Source organism: Sus scrofa, chromosome 5 (genome assembly GCF_054392235.1).
Source record: "Sus scrofa isolate SSC_HxYL_T2T_F1_AM1 chromosome 5, Sscrofa_HxYL_maternal_Yorkshire_Landrace_v2.0, whole genome shotgun sequence".
In the NCBI taxonomy this organism is placed as follows: domain Eukaryota; kingdom Metazoa; phylum Chordata; class Mammalia; order Artiodactyla; family Suidae; genus Sus; species Sus scrofa.
In genome coordinates, this window is record NC_139387.1 from 36,997,345 (window position 1) to 37,017,293 (window position 19,949).

The window sequence follows — 19,949 nt, forward strand, 5'->3', positions numbered from 1 at the left end:
GGGACCGAACCTGCAACCTCATGGTTCCTAGTCGGATTCGTTAACCACTGCGCCACCACGGGAACTCCTGTATGAGTCATTTTCTTGGGGAACAACTTGACCATTTCTTCCTCTTAAAATTTACATCCGGTTCTGTGATTATACGTTTATAGGATCATATTTTGTTACAGAACACTTCTCATGGCTTATAATCTTTTTAGTATCAACTGTAATTGTTTAGTAACATCTATGAGAAAGGATCTGGTCTGGTTTTACTTGCCATTATCTCCCAAGTGCCAAATACAGCGCCTGGCACAAAGCAGGTGCTCAGTATTTGCATAATTCTTAAAGAGGAAATTAAAACTGTCAAGCAGACTAAGGCATTAAGGACAATGAAACGATTACTTTGTCCTGGAGACTGGGCAAATGTATTCTCTGGGGGGAAACTCACAGCTTTAAATTCATCTTTTAAAAATTTTTTAATTTTTAATTTTTTGGCTGCACCCACATACAGAAGTTCCCAAGCCGGGGATCAAGCTTGTGCCACAGCAGTGACAATGCCAGATCCTTAACCTGATGAGCCACAAGGGTACACCATTAAAATTTTTTTAAGTAAAAATAATGAACAAGACATTAGAGGGAGGAGTTCTCATTGTGGTACAGTGGGTTAAGGATCCAGCTAGCTCCCTGGCCTCCATGTGCTCTGGGCGTGGTGAAAGAGAGAGAGGAAGGAAGGAATTGGAAAATAGTCAAAATGAAAAAAATAATGAAACAAAATCAGAAATAATCTTTGAAAATAGATAGTTACCCCACAAGGCTAATCAAGGGACAATAAAACCCAAATGCATAATGTTTAGAATAAATAAAGTGATGCAACAACAGATGAAATTAGTTTTAAAATGTTAGACTGCTATATACAACTCTGACAAAATATATTAAAACGTTTAAGTAAAATGGACACTCTTAGGACAATAAGAAGCCAAACTTTGATTCGAGAAGAAAATCTGAATAGTTACTAACCATGACTAATATATGACAGCTCATTGTACTATATCTACCCTGGATGTTTGGATTTTTAAAATAAAATGTTTAAAAATATGCTTTCGGTAAGTAATGCTTTCCCCTGTCTGGTAAAGTCTAAATTTGCTCAGCACCAACGGTGTCTAGCAAGTCTACCTGACTGACACACGGGGAATGTCACACATCGAAAAACCGGTCCCAGAATGGCCTCACCAGGCTTTGGCAATCCGGAAAGGTACCAAGGTTGTAGTTCTCAGCACCCAGAGCTCAACGCGCCTGCGCAGGTAGTCGCCGCTCCGACCACTGTTCGAGGGCGGAAGCGCGGGCGCCCCGAGTCACGTGGCCGAGGACGGAAGGGGGCGGGGCGCGCGGGAAGTGCTGCCGCGTCCTCACTGACTGAATGGGCGGCGGCAGAGCGTGTGTGCACTGCTGAGGCTGCTGCTCGCTTGAGACCCAAAGGTTGCATGTCTCTACCCGGCTGGACAGTAAGGCCGGCGTCTGCGGAGACCCGGCAACATAGGAGGAGGGAAAAGGCAGCCAGAGACAGTCCCAGCGCCCCTTTCGGAGGTTGAAGGGCCCTAGCTTTCGTGGGGGTCATGGCATCGCTGGCGGACCGAGTGCGAGGCAACGGGCGCATCGCTGCCGGACTCCTGCTCAACCTGCTGGTGTCCATCTGCATCGTGTTCCTCAACAAATGGATCTATGTGCACCACGGCTTCCCCAACATGAGCCTGACCCTGGTGCACTTCGTGGTCACTTGGCTGGGCTTGTATGCCTGCCAGAAGCTGGACATCTTTGCCCCCAAAAGTCTGCCGCCTTCCAAGCTCCTCCTCCTGGCGCTCAGCTTCTGTGGCTTCGTGGTCTTCACCAATTTATCTCTGCAGAACAACACCATAGGCACCTATCAGCTGGCTAAGGCCATGACCACACCGGTGATCATAGTCATCCAGACCCTCTTCTACAAGAAAACCTTCTCTGTCAAAATACAGCTCACGCTGGTGAGTAGCTTCAGCTTGGCGAGGCACTCCTCCAACATCCTACCTCCTGGACTGTCTTTCTCCCCGGGAAATTCGAATGGTTAACCTTGAGCCACGCTCTTTCCCATGATCTTGAAATCCACACATGAGTCATCTCTGGGCATGTGAACTTAAGGCTTATATTGGAGAAGGTGGAGAAAAGCCATCTTGGCGCTCTATTGGGATTTTAGCCCATTAGAGTGTGCTTGTGTGAGTTTTAATAACTATGGTTTGATCCTTAAATGCTATGTATGATGGGTAAGAAAAGAAAGCTGTATGGAGTGGTGCAAATGAGTGTATCGGGTTCATTGCAAAAGCTCAAACTGAAAAACGTTTATAATAAACGTTAGAGGTTTAGCATAAAATGTCTCAGGGTATGTCTGCAGCGACGATCTGCAGAGGTTTCTACGTCTTTAAATAAAAGAAGATGGGCTAAAATAATTTCAGAACGTCATAACTTAGAATATTCAAAATCTTAATGCTTTTGTTATACGTTTTGGTTTATATATTCTTTAGACACTAGTTTTGGGGTCCTTCATTTTACTCCTCTCTGCACACATGTATTTTTTTCTTGCAATGTGCAATGCATTGACTCATAATTTTACCCGGAATTTTAAATAGAATTAAATGTGAATATAAATAAGAAATTTCCTATTTCACTTTGAAGAAATAAGATTTTCAAATGGAAAAAAAATTTATAGAAGTTCATTGTTTCCTAGGGATGTTTTCGTGATTAACCTTGTAAGACTTGGTGAAAGGGATACTAATTTTATGTCTCATGAATTTAATCTGAACACATTTACCTCTTTTTCTTTACAGATTCCTATAACTTTAGGTGTAATCCTAAATTCTTATTACGATGTGAAGTTTAATTTCCTTGGAATGGTGTTTGCTGCTCTTGGTGTTTTAGTTACATCCCTTTATCAAGTGGTTGGTAATTTTTTTTTCTTTATGTGCCTTTTTAGCAGATTGCATAAATTTTGAAGCTGTATCCCAAGGTTTAAAAATACAGTATAGAGACAATAGACTGTTGGAAAGAAAGCATAATTGCATAAATTGTCTGACTCAAGGTGAAGAGAAGAAAGGAGACAGAGAAACTTGGGTGTAGGATGCTCATCAAGTGCCTCCCTACCTGTTTGTAAGTGTATGACACCCATGCTTAACAGTCTGGGTTTGGGGTGATGTTATATTATTTTCTGGGACATCTTTACAGAATGAGTAGTAAGACTTTTTCCTTGAGGATGGAGTTCATTGGTTATATTTGTCATTCACTCTTTAATTATGACATTACTGTGAAGGAGTGAGTACATGTTCAAAACTTTGAAGAGGAAAGGAAACTTTCACATTTATAAATCTTTGCCTCAAAAATATGCTGCCGTTACAGCTTGTATATTGCTTCTAATCATTTGTCTCTGTCAGTATTTTATGGGTATTTCATTTCGTGCACTAACACGGTGCCTTGCCTGTAGGAGGCATTTATTGGAAATTTATACGTAGATTCACTTACTTCATTACCATAAAGTCTCAACAAGTATTTTTGTCTGTCTGTTTCTTATACAGGGCGGGGGGGGGGAGGATAATGGACAGGGTAGGGTACAGTGAAACAGTATTTTCTCTATACTGAAAACCTTGGACTAGACATTTCTGATGTGCTTGCATGGGGAATCGGAGCCAAAACGTGTAGCCAGTTTTACTTTTTTCACAACCATCCCCTGGTTATAAACCAAGGTGTTCTTGTTATGCATGTTAGGAGTTTAATTTTAAATTTAGCCTTAGCATCTTAAATATTCCGGTCCTGGTCACTTCAGAAGCACTTCAGGTGAGCTTTGAGGGCATGGAGGCCTGAGGGTCACCACCATTCCAGGCCCTTCTGTGTCAAAGACTCACAGCTGCCCAGAGAGGCTGCTGAAGCAAGGGAGGGGCGTGCGTACACCCTCCACATTCATCTTTGCTCCCTGCGCCACCGCCCCAAGCCAAAGAATCAATTCTTTGTCTTTCGTAGTTATAGAAGACTCTTACTGAGGCTGGCTTCAGATTTCCTGCTCTTCTATTTTTGTCTTGGTGAATTTCTATCAACTTTGAGTTCATGTAACAGGATATCCAGACCTACAGGGAAAAGAATTATATAGGAGCATTTATTCAAAAGCCTGGCTGTTCTTGCCAGGTCTTATTCAGGGATAGTCCTGTCAAGCTTTCTTTAAAGCCTCCTTTTTAGTTATATTTGTGAAGCATTTTGAGGACCGATGGGATTTGAGGCTTTGGGGTGTTGGTCTTTTAGGGTTTGTGATTATCTGATTTATTGAGTGAGGTATATTGGTGGGGGGTTATCCACAGAAAAGTCAGCCATGAAGAGGAAAGTTCCAGGAGTTCCTTTTGTGATTCAGTAGTTAACGAACCCAGCTAGCAACCATGAGGATGCAGGGTCGATCCTGGCCTCGCTCAGTGGTTTGGGGATCCCACATTGCCATGAGCTGTGGTGTAGGTCGCAGACATGGCTCGGATCCCTCGTTGCTGTGGCTGTGGTGTAGGCCAGCAGCTGTAGCTCAGATTCAGCCTCTAGCCTGGGAACCTCCATATGCTACAGGTGTGGCCCTTAAAAAAAAAAAAAAAAAAAAAAGGAACGTTCTTTCTGCTGTTGATTGGGTTTTCTGAAATGAACGAAAAGACCTTATAAGGAGTAGTTCCTTGGTGGCCTAGTGGTTAAGGACTTGGCCTTGTCACTGCTTTGGCTCGGGTTTGATCCCCGGCCTGGGAGCATCCACATGCCACAGGTATGGGCAAAAAAAACCCCTCACATATCTTTCTAGCCACACATATTGTCAGCCACCTGGAATAACAGAGGTTCCTGTCAATCTCTAGTTGGAGTCCACCCTGTTCCCCAGTCATCATTTTGGAGGGGTCATTTTTAGAAAGAAATGAAGTCAGATACTGTATACCGTATCTGTATTCCTTTTTTTTGCCTTTTTAGGGCTGCACCCACAGCACATGGAAGTTCCCAGGATAGGGGGTTGAGCTGTAGCCACTGGCCTACACCACAGCCACAGCAACTCGGGATCCGCGCCACGCCTGCGACCAGCAATGCCATATTCTTAACCCACTGAGCAAGGCCAGGAATGGAACCTGCATCCTTCTGAATACTAGTTGAATTCGTTTCGATGAGCTACGAGGGGAACTCCTTGTATTTTTTGTTTGTTGTTTTTTAGGGCCTCACCTGAGACATATGGAAGTTCCCAGGCTAGGGGTTGAATTGGAGCTGCAGCTGCCCGCCTATGCCACAGCCACAGCAACACGGGATCCAAGCCCCATTTCCCACCAACACCACAGCTCACAGCAACGCCAGATCCTTAACCCACTGAGTGCGGCCAGGGATCATACCCGCATCCTCATGGATACTAGTCAGGTTCATTACTGCTGAGTCACAACGGGAACTCCATGTATCTGTAGTCTTGCTTATCTTGCTTTTAAATATTATTCTGCTTATGCATCTCAATTCCTACCATATTTTCCCAAGATGCCTGTGGGGCCCTGTGTGCATCGACTTTCCCCATTTGCTAGGTTCAGGAGGGAGGAGAGGATATTGCTTCTCCTTTATAATTAAGAAGAAAGTAGATGATCAGACATTGAATTTATAAAGCTCCTTTCATCCAGGGTGCTTAAAGGATATTCATGTATATTATTGATCTTTGAGATCTGGTAGAACCATTAGGCATTTCTTCTTCCCCAGCCCTGCCCCCCAGTCCCATCTTTATGGCTAGAGTTACAGCTTTTGTTTATTGAGTGATGCTCTTTCTTCCTGCCTAACTTGTTCTCTCTCCTCATTCTCAGTGGGTAGGAGCCAAACAGCATGAATTGCAAGTAAATTCAATGCAGCTGCTGTACTACCAGGCCCCTATGTCATCTGCCATGTTGCTGGTCGCCGTGCCCTTCTTTGAGCCAGTGTTCGGAGAAGGAGGAATATTTGGTCCTTGGTCACTCTCTGCTTTAGTAAGTACTAATTGTTTGGGTGTCTAAGAAATAAGGCAATAATAATTCTCCATTATTAATGCAATTGTTAGTTTCCAGAGCTCTATCTCAGATCCATTCTCACATTTAATCTTTATTTTTTTTCTTTTTTTGAAATCAAAGTATAGTTGATTTATAATATTGTGTTTATTTCTGCTGCACAGCAGAGTGATTCAGGTATGCACATATATACACTTTTTAAAAAATATTATTTTCCGGGAGTTCCCGTCGTGGCACAGTGGTTAATGAATCCAACTAGGAACCATGTGGTTGCGGTTTGATCCCTGGCCTCGATCAGTCGGTTAAGGATCTGGCATTGGCGTGAGCTGTGGTGTAGGTCGCAGACGTGGCTCGGATTTGGCATTGCTGTGGCTGTGGTGTAAGCCAGCAGCTACAGCTCCAATTAGACCCCTAGCCTGGGAACCTCCATATGCCGCAGGTGTGGCCCTAGAAAAGACAAAAAGACCAAAAAAAAAAAAAAAAATTATTTTCCATTATGGTTCATCATAAAACATTAAATACAGTTGTCTGTGCTGTACAGTAAGATCTTGTAGGTTAATCTCCTCCATATCTAAAAGCTGACATCTGCTAGCCCCAGCCTCCCCCCGCTCCCCCTTGGCAACTCTGGGTTTGTTCTCATAATTTTTTTTTTTTTTTCCTCTTTAGGGCTGCATCCATGGCATGTGGAGGTTCCCAGGCTCGGAGTCAAATCAGAGCTACAGCCGCCGGCCTACACCACAGCAACACAGGATCCAAGTGGAGTCTGTGACCTATACCACAGCTCACAGCATCACCAGATACTTAACCCACTGAGCATGGCCAGGAATGGAACCCACATGCTTATGGTTACGAGTTGGGTTTGTTACCACTGAGCCACAACAGGAACTCTCTCATGTTTAACCTTTATAATCACCCTTTGGGGGAGGCAAGGCAAGGGTTATTCTTTAGATGAAGAAACTGAGGCACATAAAGATTAAGGGACTTGCTTCGGGTCAAACAGCTAGTCAGTGGCAAAACCAGAACTAGCTTTCAGGTCTTCTGATGCCTGGTTCCTGTGCTGAGCATGCCAAGCTATAGCCTGCAAATACTTTGGGCATTTTCTTATTTTCTTTTTATAATGAAAATGTAGCTTTGTTGATTTTATTGTAATTATATAAGTTGTACATACCATCGTATAGATTTTTGAATGTGCGTAAAAATATAAAGTCAAGGAGTTCCCGTCAGAAATAAATCTGACTGGCATCCATGAGGACACAGGTTCGATCCCTGGCCTCGCTCAGTGGGTTAAGGATCCAGTGTTGCCATGAGCTGTAGTGTAGGTGTCAGATGCGGCTCAGATCCCACGTTGCTGCGGCTGAGGTGTAGGCTGGCACCTGTAGCTCTGATTTGACACCTAGCTTGGGAACCTCCATATGCTGCAGGTTCGGCCCTAAAAAGACAAATTAAATAAATAAAGTCACAGTCCCCTTGAATCTTGCCACACTAAGGTAATCACCTTTACCATTTTGGTGTGAGATCTTCTCATACACACAGACCTATGCATGTGTGTGTGTGTTTAATTTCATATGTGTGTGTATATGCCATGTTATCCATGCTGTTTTTATCATGGCTTGCCGCCTTCCTACCTGTACACCCTTCAACATCTCACTAGCCCACCCCTGCCCCTTGAAGTAAGTCACGCTAACGTTACAGTGTTTGTTCTTCTGTTTTTCTCTGTGCTGTACATACTGATATAGAAGCACATGCAGCATACACAGGCTCGCATACACAGATGTCTGCATACATTACACATGTTTCTTTTATAGACATGGGATCCTATTACACACAATTTTCTGTATCTTGCTTTTCCCACTTAACAATGTCTCCTGCAAGTCTCTTCAAATCATTCTTTCACTGTCTATAGGATAGTTTCACTTCTTAACCGCTGTGTTCAGTATTGGAGAAAACGTCCCTTGTATGTGTGTCCTCCTGAACTGGTACTTTATAGTCTAGGGAATAGAGCCCTAGAGTGGAATTGCCAGGTCAAAGGGGTATGTGCTTTGGGGACATTTTGATAAAGTTAGAAAGCATAATCCTCCTACTTAGGAAAGAAACTTCTGCTTCCCATACTTCTAGCACAGTCAATGGGAATGTCTTTTTGTTGGTGGTGTTAATTTATCATACTTGGTTAACCCTTACTCTGATCCAGGCCCCGTGCTAAGCACTTTGCAAATATTAACTTATTTGATCCTCAGATCAACTTTATTAGGTATTTTACTGATGAGGAAACTGAGAGGCAGAGAGTTAAGTAACTAACTCAAAATCCCACAGCAGAGCCAGAGTTTGAATCCATGCATTCCACATCAGATGTCCACATTCCGGAGTTCCCATCATGGCACAGTGGAAACAAATCTGACTAGGAACCATGAGGTTGCGGGTTTGATCCCTGGCCTCACTCAGTGGGTTAAGGATCAGGCATTGCTGTGAGCTGTGGTGTAGGGTGCAGATGTGGCTCGGATCCTATGTGGCTGTGGCTGTGACTGTGGCTGGCAGCTGTAGCTCTGATCAGCCCCTAGCCTGGGAACCTCCATATGCCGTGAGTCCACCCCTAAAAAAAAAAAAGCAAAAGTCCACATTCCTAAACACTCCATGAGGCTGCCTGTGAGCAGATTGATGGGTGTTTGGAATTTGTGTACTTTGGTTTATACCCTTTTTTTTCCCAAAGTAGAAACCACTGGACCCTCTCTCAGATACTGTCTCCTCTCCTCTTACAAAAGTTCCAACCATCTTGGTCATTCGACCTTCTAGCCACTGCAGCTTGGACACCTGAGACTAGGAGGGGAAAGGCTGCATATGACTGGCCCTCTGACAGATTTGAAAGTGAGAATCTGAGCAGAAAAGCCATAAAAAAGGTCAAAGAAACCAGAGCACAGTAGGCTGAAGCCAGTGAATAAGGGATTGTCACCTTCATTCCTTCATGTCCCTAGAGGGCATCCTTGCCTCAAAGTAGAGCATGTAATCATGTTTTTAATGATGTGCTAGGTCATCAAGAAATAGGTATGTGACATTCTGTGAAATCAATACAATTAATAATGATACATTTCTAGCAACAGTTTTTAAAATCTTTAAGGAGCAGGTTTCTCTGAGTTGAAAATTTAATGGACCTCACTGTTGTAAAACAAATGAGGTATTCCTGCTTCTACCTAAACAGGACACAAATCCAACCCCCCTGGTCTCTTGTGACCACACTGAGTTAAAAACTGAAAAAACCCACATGAGACTGAAGAAAACTTCAAATATGACATTGTTTCTTTGGAATTTAAATTTCTCAATAATTTAAATTATAACTAATATTTTCTCCAAATTCTCTTATTTGAGAAATAGAGAATGTGGGGAGTTCCTGTTGTGGCGCAGTGGTTAATGAATCTGACTAGGAACCATGAGGTTGTGGGTTCGATCCCTGGCCTTGCTCAGTGGGTTAAAGATCCGGCATTGCGGTGAGCTGTGGTATGGGTCACAAACATAGCTCAGATCCCGCATTGCTGTAGCTCTGGCATAGGCCAGCGTCTACAGCTCCGATTAGACCCCTAGCCTGGGAACTTCCATATGCCATGGGAAGTGGCCCTAGAAAAGGCAAAAAGACAAAAAAAAAAAAAAAAAAAGAATGTTCTATAACTTTTATTTATTTTCCTTTTTCTTTTTTCTTTTTATGGCCACCCCCGGCATATGGAGTTCCCTGGCCAGGGATCAGATCTGAGCCATAGTTGTAACCTACGCCTCAGCTGCAGCAACTCTGGATCCTTTAACCCACTGCACTGGGCCAGGGATCGAACTTGCATCTTCATGGATACTAGTTGGAATCATTTCCACTGCCCCACAATGGGAACTCTCCTGTTTTATCTTCTAAGATGAAACGGGGAATTCCTGTTGTGGTGCAGAGGAAACTAACCCGACTAGTAACCACAGGTTGCCACTTCGATCCCTGGCCTTGTCCACTGGGTTGGGGATCCAGCATTACCTTGAGCTGTGGTGTAGGTCACAGATGTGGCTCAGATCTGGCGTTACTGTGGCTGTGTGACCAGCAACTCTAACTCCGATTCAACTCCTAGCTTGGGAACTTACATATGCTGTGGGTGCGGCCCTAAAAAAAAAAAATCAAAAAAGAATATATATATAAAACATTTAGCACATAATAAGTACTATGTAAGTATAAGCTATGATTATCAGCATTCTTATTATATCCTCAAGTGGTTTCTAATATCTTTGAGGGCAAGAAACCATTGTGTTCCTTACAAGATGTGACCTGGTTTTTAGATATCCAGTGAATGCCTACGGATTCAACTTAAATAAGTATGAATATGAGCAAAGTGGAAAAAAGATGTGGAAGGATATATGCCAAAGTATTAACAGTGGTGAGTGGTTGGGACTATAAGAATTCTCTTCTTGGAGTTCCCGTCGTGGCTCAGTGCTTCACGAATCCGACTAGGAACCATGAGGTTGCGGGTTCGATCCCTGGCCTTGCTCAATGGGTTAAAGATCCGGCGTTGCCGTGAACTGTGGTGTAGGTTGCAGACTTGTCTCGGATCCCACATTACTGTGGCTCTGGTGTAGGCCGGCGGCTACAGCTCCGATTCGACCCCTAGTCTGGGAACCTCCATATGCCTCGAGAGCAGCCCTACAAAAAGGCAAAAAGACAAAAAAAAAAGAAAAAGAATTCTCTTCTCAAGGAAAAAAATGTGTTTCTTTCTATGTCTCTAGTTTGGTATACATATGAGATAATGGGTGTTCTCTAAACTTACTGTGGTCATCATTTCATAATGAATATAAGTCAAATCAGTATGCTCTATACCTTAAATTCACACAATACTCTATGTCAATATATCTTAATAAAACTGGAGGAAAAAATTATGATTTGCTCATCTTTGTCTTCTGATTTTTCTGTAATGAGTATATATTACTTTCTTTTTTTCTTTTTTTTTTTTTGTCTTTTTGCCATTTCTAGGGCCCCTCCTGCAGCATATGTTGCTGTGAGCTGTAGTGTAGGTCGCAGACGAGGTTCAGATCTGGCTTGGCTGTGGTGCAGGCCAGCAGCTGCAGCTCTGATTCAAGCCCTAGCTTGGGAACTTCCATATGCTGCGGGTGTGGCCCTAAAAATGCAGAAAAAGAATTATTACAAAATAATTTTTCTTTGGATAGTTCAGGAAAATGAACCTGGATATTCACACCCAGAGACAGGATATTACTGGAGAATTTTCCATTATATTTTGTAGACAAAATTACACTTCTAAGAAGTTGTGTGGCACAGTGGGTTAAGGATACAGTGTTGTCACTGCAGCTGCTTGGATCGCTGATGTGGCAAGGGTCCATCCCTAGGCTAGAAACTTCCACATGCTGAGAACAGCACAGCAAAAAAAAAAAAAAAAAAAGAACACTTTTGACTGCTATTCTGCTCTTTTATCCTCAGTTCTTGCTATCTCCCAACTGGATTTTCTCTTTTTAAAAACGTTTTTGTTGGTGTTCCCACCATGGTGCAGTGGGTTAAGAATCCAACTGCAGGAGTTCCCGTCGTGGCTCAGAGGTTATGGGTTCGATCCCTGGCTGCTCTCAGTGGGTTAAGGATCGGCGTTGCTGTGAGCTGTGGTGTAGGTTGCGGGCGTGGCTTGGATCCTGCATTGCTGTGGCTGTAGTGTAGGCTGGCAGCTATAGCTCTTATTTGACCCCTAGCCTGGGAATCTCCATAAGCCATGTGTGCAGCCCTAAAAAGACAAAAAGACAAAAAACAAAAGAATCCAACTGCAATGGAGGTTCAGGTTTGACCCCAGGCCTGGCACAAAGGGTTAAAGGATCTAGCATTTTCGAAGCTGCAGCGTAGGTTGCAGTAGTGGCTCAGATTCGGTTCCTGGCCTGGGAACTTCTGTATGCCATGAATGAGGCCCCCCAAAATTTTTTTTTTTAATTTTTAAATTTTTTTTGCTTTTTAGGGTCACACCTATGGCATATGGAAGTTCCCAGGCTAGGGGTCGAATCAGAGCTGTAGCTGCCAGCCTACACCACAGCCACAGCAATGCTATATCTCAGCCTTGTCTGCAACCTGCACCACAGCTCACGGCAATGCCAGATCCTTAACCCACTGAGCGAGGCCAGGGATTGAACCTGAATCCTCATATCCTCATGGGTACTAGTCGGGTTCATTCCTGCTGAGCCAGAACAGGAGCTCCAATTTTTTTTTTTTTTTTTATTGTCTTTTTGCCTTTTCTAGGGCCGCTCCCGTGGCATATGGAGGTTCCCAGACTAGGGGTCTAATCGGAGTTGTAGCCGCCGACCTACCAGAGCCACAGCAACGTGGGATCCGAACTGAGTCTGTGACCTACACCACAGCTCATGGCCAAGCCGGATCCTTAACCCACTGAGCAAGGCCAGGGATCAAACCCGCAACCTCATGGTTCCTAGTCGGATTCGTTAACCACTGAGCCACAACGGGAACTCCAGGAACTCCAATTTTTAAAAAAATTAAAAAATAATATCATTTCTTAGTGGTTGATGGAAATGCCTGTTGAAATGTGTTTTCACGTGATGATTGTAATGATTGCAGCCACTTTGCATTAATGATTCTTTTGGTTTTAATTGTAGCTGATGGTCCTGCTTTCTGGAGTAATAGCTTTCATGGTGAACTTATCGATTTATTGGATCATTGGGAACACTTCACCAGTCACGTATCCTTTTCCTGATAACCTACCAATGCGCAGTCTTTTATATTCTCCAAATTCCATCATACCGGTTTCCTTAAATGAGTCTCACAATCACTGTTGCATGGCCTCAATTGAGTAGAGTGAGTCAGTTTTGGTCTTTTACTATTTCTTTCCACGTTAGAGTCTGTGGAAATTTACAGCACTATGAACTGGGGAAATGGGTTAGCTTTCTGTATCATACATGCTTTTGAATTTTCTTAAGGAATAGGTGACCTTTTCCCATACCAGAATTAACATAGAGCACCGTTCCTTGCACGGAGTGGGGTTAAATAAATATTTGCGGAGTGAATAATGGGGGGCTCCTTGGTTTTTCCCTCACTTTTCGGTTATCATTAGCTGGATAGGTGTAAGGCAAAGAGGTGGTTAATCCAAAAAACAGAAAATAATTTCAGACCAGTCACTCTGACTTCTGAGTTTGTTTTTGTGCTGGCTATGGGCGTGCCTGTTTTTCTCACTATTGCTTCAAATCAAGAAATGACGTCATGACTTGAAGGTCTGAATCAAACTCAGCTGCCCATTTTCAACATTTTGCTTTTAGTGAGTGAATACTGAGATGCCAACAAAGGAAAAAAGCACATTTGCCAACTGTCAACAAATAACAATAAGAGTGATAATTTAAAAAACAACAACATCAACACTGGAGTTTCCTGAGGGCCTATCGGATTAAGGATATGGCATTGTCACTCCTGTGGCTTAGGTTTGCTTCCTGGCCTGGGACCACATATGCTGTGGGTGTGGCCAAAAAAAAAAAAAAGAGAGAGAGAGAAGTGGGAGAAAAAAAACCACCTAGTGGTTTTTGTGCCAGGCCCTGTTCGAAACACTTTGTGTGTATCAAGCATTTAGTTTTTTCAGCTACGTGCTGATTTAGAAACCGCAGTGGGAGTTCCCATCATGGTGCAGTGGAAAGGAATCTGACTAGGAACCAGGAGGTTGCATGTTCGATCCCTGGCCTCACTCAGTGGGTTAAGGATCCAGCATTGCCATGAGCTGTGGTGTAGGTCGCAGACATGGCTCGGATCTGGCGTTGCTGTGGCTCTGGTGTAGGCCAACAGCTACAGCTCCAATTGGACCCCTAGCCTGGGAACCTCCATATGCTGTGGGTGCAGCCCTAGAAAGACAGAAAGACCAAAAAAAAAAGAAAAAAAAGAAAAAAAGAAAGAAACCGCAATGCTTTGGTCCAGGATGGTGGCAGTGAAAATAGTGAGAAGTGACTGGATTCTGGATATATTTTCAAGAAGAGCCAAGAGGTTTTGCTGGCAGATTGAATGTGGAGAATGAGAAAGGAGACAAGGTTTAACACACCCGGTTTGGGCCTGAGCAGCTGGTAGAGTGGAGTTGCCATGGACTGAAAGAGGGCCCCCTGGGAGGAGGCTTGGGGTGGGGGAGGAAGACCAAGTGCTCGATTTGGGGTAAAGCAAGTCCAAGAGTTCAGGGTCAAGGTCTCGGCTGGAGCCGTTGCAGAGAGAGTCAGTGGTGTGTGGATGTGGTTTGAAGCAGCAGGACTGGCTGAGATCACCAGGCAAACAAGTAGAAGAAGAAAAGATGGCCAGAGACCGAGCCATGGGTCCCCTCTGTGTTTAAGTTTGAAGAGATGAGAAGAGCCAGGCAGAAGGGGCAGAGAAGGAGCACTCAGGGTGGAAGGCAGGAGGAGAGGGAGTGGAAGCCAAGTGAGGAGAAGGGGCGTCAGCTGTGTCCAGTGCTGATGACAGGTCAACTTTGAAGAAGGCTGGTAATGAGGACGGGTTTGGTGAGGTGGAGGGCGCTGACGGTTTTGTCAAGAACTTCAGAGCATCCTGGCAAAAGCCCACTGGAGCAGAGTGCAGAGACAGAGGAATTTGAGTACAGATTGCTCCCATTTTTTATTCTTTCTTTAATTTACAAAAGGATTCCCTGAAGAATTTCTTTAAATTTGCCTTTTTGATTTACTTTTACAAAAAAAAATTACATACATACCATATATATATATATATACACACACAAAAAACCCCTTGTGGGGTTTTTAGTGGAGGTTGAAATATTCCCACATGTGGTCATCAGAAAATAAGCCATTCTGGATTTCCCACTGTGGTGCGGTAGAAACATATCCGACTAGGAACCGTGAGATTACAGGTTCTATCCCTGGCCTTGCTCAGCGTTAAAGATCCGGCATTGCCGTGAGCTGTGCTGTAGGTCGCAGACGCGGCTCAGATCCCACGTAGGCCGGCAGCAATAGCTCTGATTAGACCCCTAGTCTGGGAACCTCCATGTGCCAAAGGTGCGGCCCTAAAAAAACAAAAAAAAAGAAAAGAAGCCATTCCTTATACCATCACAGGATAAACTTGACTCCTAAGATGTAGGAGTTCATCCTGCTGTGTGTTTTAGAATTCCTCCCCTGCCTTGTTGTTTTATGGCAATGGAATGCCTCTTGATCACGCCCGAGTGTGACTTTCACTGTGCCTGAATTCTGAATCATGTTCCAGTTGCTTATCCCATCATTTGGGCTAGGTACTCATTTGAGCATAACTGTACTAAATCTTTTTTCCAGATCATTATCATAAAGGAGTGATGTGCAATTTTTAAAAAAAAAAATGCCTTTTTTGGAGTTCAGCAGGTTAAGAACCCAACTAGTATCCATGAGGATGCAGGTTCAATCCCTGGCCTTGCTCAGTGGGTTAAGGATCCAGCGTTGCCATGAGCTGTGATATAGGTGGCTGTGGTGTAGACTTCAGCTATAGCTCCAATTTGACCCCTAGCCTGGGAACTTCCATATGCTGCGAGAGTGCATATGGCCCTAAAATAGGTTAAAAAAAATTTTTTTTAATAAATAAATTTGCCCTTCCTCTCATGTAAGTATCTTTAACAGATTGTGACTACTTACAAGAGAGGTGAGGCCTTCCCTGGTGGCCTAGCAGTTAAGGATGTGGCATTGTCCCTGCAGTGGCTCAGTTTCTATCCCTGGCCCAGGCACTTCTGCATGCCATGGGTATAATATATGTATATTATACCAGCCTTCTCATATATATGTAAGAGTGGCTGGGGAGTAAGGAAATGCAGCTGTGTGGGAGCCAGTGCACTTGAAGATAGCTCATAATAAGCCTCGTTTCTATGGTTATCATTGACATCCTTGGGAAGGTCCCCCATCCCTCAGGAAAATCACCGCTATGGGGGCAGGCAGGCACAGGTACCCTGGTGACCCAGTGCACCTCGCCTGCCCAGAGGGAACTTCCACGTTGCTTAGTTGGACTCAGAACAGAGAAGGGAGCCTGGGCGTTGAGGTCGGACAGGTCCAGGTGAGCAAGCCTGGCTCCATCCCTGCTGGTGGGCCTGAGTTGTGGGATATTTGGGGTCTTGCTCTCATCGCTTATGAAAAGGGGTCATGGTACCTGTAATGCTGGGTTGCTGTGAGTGTTTGAGAGACTTTGTGTCCAGCACCTGGCAGATATTTATTATGTATAAATACATGCCTTGCATATATTGGCTTAGGCAGCGTGCCACTGAGGCAGCGAGTGTTTCCAGTATTGTTATTAGGAAGAGCAGATGGATACATATCAAACATCTGCAAAATAATAAGGGATTCATTCAAATAGAAAAAATTAAGATAGAGAAGAATTTGTAAAGGAACCACGTGTGTGTCTTTAGTCTGACTTTTAAGTGCACAGTCATTTGGAAATACACTAATCCGGCAGCAAGTTCGCTGGCAGTAAACTCAACTAGAACATGGACTTTGGAGTTAAATAGACCCATCTGTGTTTGGACTCCAACGCCCTGCCACTTACTGACTCTGATCCAAGGTACTTAAAATCCTTGAGCCTGTACAGTTGTAGGATGGGGAGAGTAAACACAGTGAAGGGAAACATGCTCAGTTAATAAAAGTGCTCAATTATATACGTGCTTATATATAATATAATTAAAGTGCTCAATTATATACGCATTTATATATAATATAATGGCATGGCACCTGGGGTGTCATCGGTGCTCAGTGCTGCTCCTTCCCCTGTCCAAAAGTCCCTCCAAAATTTGAGCACACTGGCTGTGTCGACCTTGCGTCAGCTCTCTGGCACCTTATATGTCTCACCTTATTGCCCAGGAAATTTTATTAGAAACGGCACCATGAAACAGTATCTCGAATTGCTCTATAAAATATCTTCCCACTACCTTTTTCTTTCTTTCTTTTTTTCTTTTTTTGTCTTTTTAGGGCCACACGGGCAGCATATGGAGCTTCCCAGGCTAGGGGTTGAATCGGAGCTATATCTGCTGGCCTACACCACAGCCATAGCAATGCCAGATCCTTAACCCGCTGAGTGAGACCAGGGATCAATCCTGCATCCTCATGGATACTAGTCAGATTGGTTTCCACTGAGCTGATGGGAGCTCCCTCAGTACCTTATTCTGAATCCCTTTCCCAGCCTTGTTTTGCGGCCCCCTTTCTCTTTGGAGAGGTCAACAAGGAGAGTTGAGGCAATCTGTCACTGATCTATTGCAAAAAACCTACCTAAAGGTACCAGCATTTCCCTCACTGGACTGGGGTCGGAGGGAGAGGGGTGGTGAGAGGTGGTCATGGGTATGCACATGTGAAAATATAAATCTAGCTTGTTACTCTTTTTTTATCCTTATCCAAAACCCTCAGCTATAACATGTTTGGACACTTCAAATTCTGCATTACTTTATTTGGAGGATATGTTTTATTTAAGGATCCGTTGTCAATTAATCAAGGCCTTGGCATGTTGTGTACATTATTTGGCATTCTCGCCTATACCCATTTTAAACTCAGTGAACAGGAAGGAAGTAAGAGTAAATTGGTACAGCGTCCTTAATTGGGTGTTTGTGGCGGAAAGGAAGTCGCTTCAAGAAGATTTTCTAGAAGTGTGAAGTATGCAATTAAAAAAGTTGCTTTCAAAGAAGAAACAAAAATTATATTGCCGAATTCATTACACGATGGGTCCCAAGAAGTAACACAAAGGAAATTTTATTCTAAATGTGACGTTCCCTTTTAGAGCACCTTTTGAAAAAACTTAATGCTCTGAGACATGGCTCATGCTTCTTTTCAAATGATTATATGAAGTATATTGGATGGTTTGGTTATATCAAATGAAGTACTTGAAATTACAGTTCTGTAATGGTGACAAAGGAATTCATATCTTTTTAAGGACACACAGGAATCCTCTATGTGCTCGTAGGTGGTCCCCAGTGTGAGCTCTATTATCATTTAGGCCAAAGTATTCAAGTCAGAATTTAAAACTAGCCTTTCTATTTTAGTTGTTTTAGTATAACGTCCCACTTTTTTTGTTTATAGAAATGAGATAGTGATTTCTAGAAATCAAAGTTGAGTCAAGGAGACCAGAGGACAAAATCCAGTTCTAAAAGTACCATTTCCCTAGGAGAAAATTGATGTAAGAAGTTAGATATTATCAATAAACTGCAGCTTCTCTGGAAATTCCCTTGGTTTTTGAATTCTCAGTGAACTCTAGAAACCATACCTGAAGTTAAAAACCAAAATAGCTCCATGTTTAAATGGCCCAAAGAAAAGACTACAGGAGGAACTGAGCAGGTTTCTTCTCACCTTGGTGACTGTTCTTCCCTCTTTGAGCATTTCATGTTAGTAATTTCTTTCCTTTTCTATTTCTTTCTTTCTTTTTCTTTTTCTTTTTTTTTTTTTTCTTTTTGGTCTTTGTCTTTTTAGGGTCGCACCCTCGATATCTGGAGGTTCCCAGGCTAGGGTCAAATCGCAACTACAGCTGCCAGCCGATACCACAGCCACAGCAACTGGATCCAAGTCACATCTGCGACCTACAGCACAGCTCACGGCAACACTAGAGCCTTAACCCTCTGAGCAGGGCCAGGGATCGAACCCACATCCTCATGGATGTTCTTAACCTGCTGAGCCACAGCGGGAACTCCTCATGTTGGTAATTTCTTAAGACCCCCCCTCCCTGCTGTCACTCCCTACCCTCCCACATTAAGGCATCCTTGATGCTTTCTTTGACACCAATGGGTTTGGAGTGAAGTAAGTTAGCCTTTCTAAGGGGGCTGAGGAAAATTCTTGAGCAGCAAGTCAAGGCAAATGTTATCAAAGACCAAGCAGAAACTTGGCGAAAATATTAGGAAAGATTTGAAAGGGAAGTGGAGAAATAGTCAATATGTATCGAGTTCCATGAGTTTTTTGTTTTTTTTTAACAAGTTCCGTGAGTTTTTAAAGGGATAATTTTTTAAATTAAATTATGGGGGAATGACATAGTTTCTGCTTAAGGAAATAATTGTGCCACATATTTAACTGCAAAATGTATTTCTGCTTTCAGCTTTTGCCATTTGAGCATTCAAAGCAGTTGTTGATAACCTGTCACAATAAATTCACCGAGGCAGATGATTCCTCTTGTAATAAAGAATTCTTTTTCTAAATATTATTTAGAAACTTTAAATGAGAAAACTCTTGAGGACAGGGAGCCACTTGTATAAAATGTACCTTTTAGGCTTTTTTTTTCCTGGCCTGTTTAAATGAAAAGCCTCACTGAAAATCTGTTTTGACACAGTTTCAATGTATCAATCAATCTGTTGTGATTAGTATGTGCAGTTTCTGTTTTTGTTTTAAATACCCTTTGGTTCTTCTCAATTTCCAAAGATACATTTTATTATGCTAAGAAGTACAAAGCAGTTCGTCTTATCAGATGAGCCTCAGGCATTATGTTTGTTTAAGAAATGTTCTCAGTATGTGTTTCATGTATAATTATTTCCCAGAAGCTGGAGAAAAGTATTTCAGCACAGTCAGGATTATGATTTCTGTGCATTAACAGTGGAGTTGATTTGTGCCATGTACAAATTCTTCTTAGCTGTAAACACAACTTGACTGGGGCCAGTGGGAGGGGGTTGTTTATAATAAATGTTGGGGGAGAGTTGTAATAAATGCCTGTGTCTATAAGAATGCAAGGAAGGCTGGAGCAAGATAGGGTGGGGGTATGTATTTATAAGTAAATAAAATATGTACTACTGGAACTAGAGTCTGATAAATATTTTTTGCCCCAAAAAACCATCCATCTTCCCATTGAAAAGGAAATTCCTGGGGGAAAAAATGCACCAGACAAGGAGGACCAACTACAGAGATAAACCAGAAACGCCGTGCTATGGGAGAAAAACAGGCTGGCTGTCCTTTTGTTACAGATGTACCTGCACTTGTTTTTTATCCTATGTGAGATGACTGGACTTCAGTTTTTATCTATTACAAATGAAAAGG

The 19,949-nt window shown here is 43.0% G+C and overlaps 1 protein-coding gene and 1 long non-coding RNA gene across 5 annotated transcripts; one reads left to right on the forward strand and one right to left on the reverse strand.

Moving 5' to 3' along the window:
* Positions 1 to 1,357: 1,357 nt before the first annotated feature.
* On the forward strand, positions 1,358 to 19,711 carry SLC35E3 (solute carrier family 35 member E3). 4 transcript variants are annotated; one of them, XR_014803572.1, is made up of 5 exons: positions 1,358 to 1,997; positions 2,835 to 3,153; positions 5,841 to 5,999; positions 12,627 to 12,709; positions 17,352 to 19,711. XR_014803572.1 is itself a non-coding variant. In XM_003126366.5 (5 exons), exons 1-5 carry the CDS (start codon positions 1,596 to 1,598, stop codon positions 17,536 to 17,538), a joined length of 942 nt encoding a protein of 313 aa, XP_003126414.1. In that variant the 5' UTR covers positions 1,358 to 1,595; the 3' UTR covers positions 17,539 to 19,711. The 4 variants fall into 4 exon arrangements, 1 of the variants encoding a protein (XP_003126414.1); XR_014803573.1 differs by having other exon boundaries at positions 2,981 to 3,153; XM_003126366.5 differs by having other exon boundaries at positions 2,835 to 2,945.
* On the reverse strand, positions 1,375 to 9,658 carry LOC146403330 (uncharacterized). The gene is made up of 4 exons (XR_014803574.1): positions 8,557 to 9,658; positions 6,434 to 6,715; positions 5,049 to 5,226; positions 1,375 to 4,415 (listed from the first exon to the last, which is right to left on the reverse strand). It is a non-coding gene; the product is annotated as an uncharacterized LOC146403330 (long non-coding RNA).
* Positions 19,712 to 19,949: the final 238 nt, after the last annotated feature.

Coding starts and splice junctions, on each gene's coding strand:
- SLC35E3 (XM_003126366.5), top strand. CDS start 1,596: ATGGCATCGCTGGCGGACCGAGTGCGAGGCAACGGGCGCATCGCTGCC. Junction 2,946..5,840: donor TTACATCCCTTTATCAAGTG/GTTGGTAATTTT, acceptor CCTCATTCTCAG/TGGGTAGGAGCCAAACAGCA. Junction 6,000..12,626: donor CTTGGTCACTCTCTGCTTTA/GTAAGTACTAAT, acceptor TTTTAATTGTAG/CTGATGGTCCTGCTTTCTGG.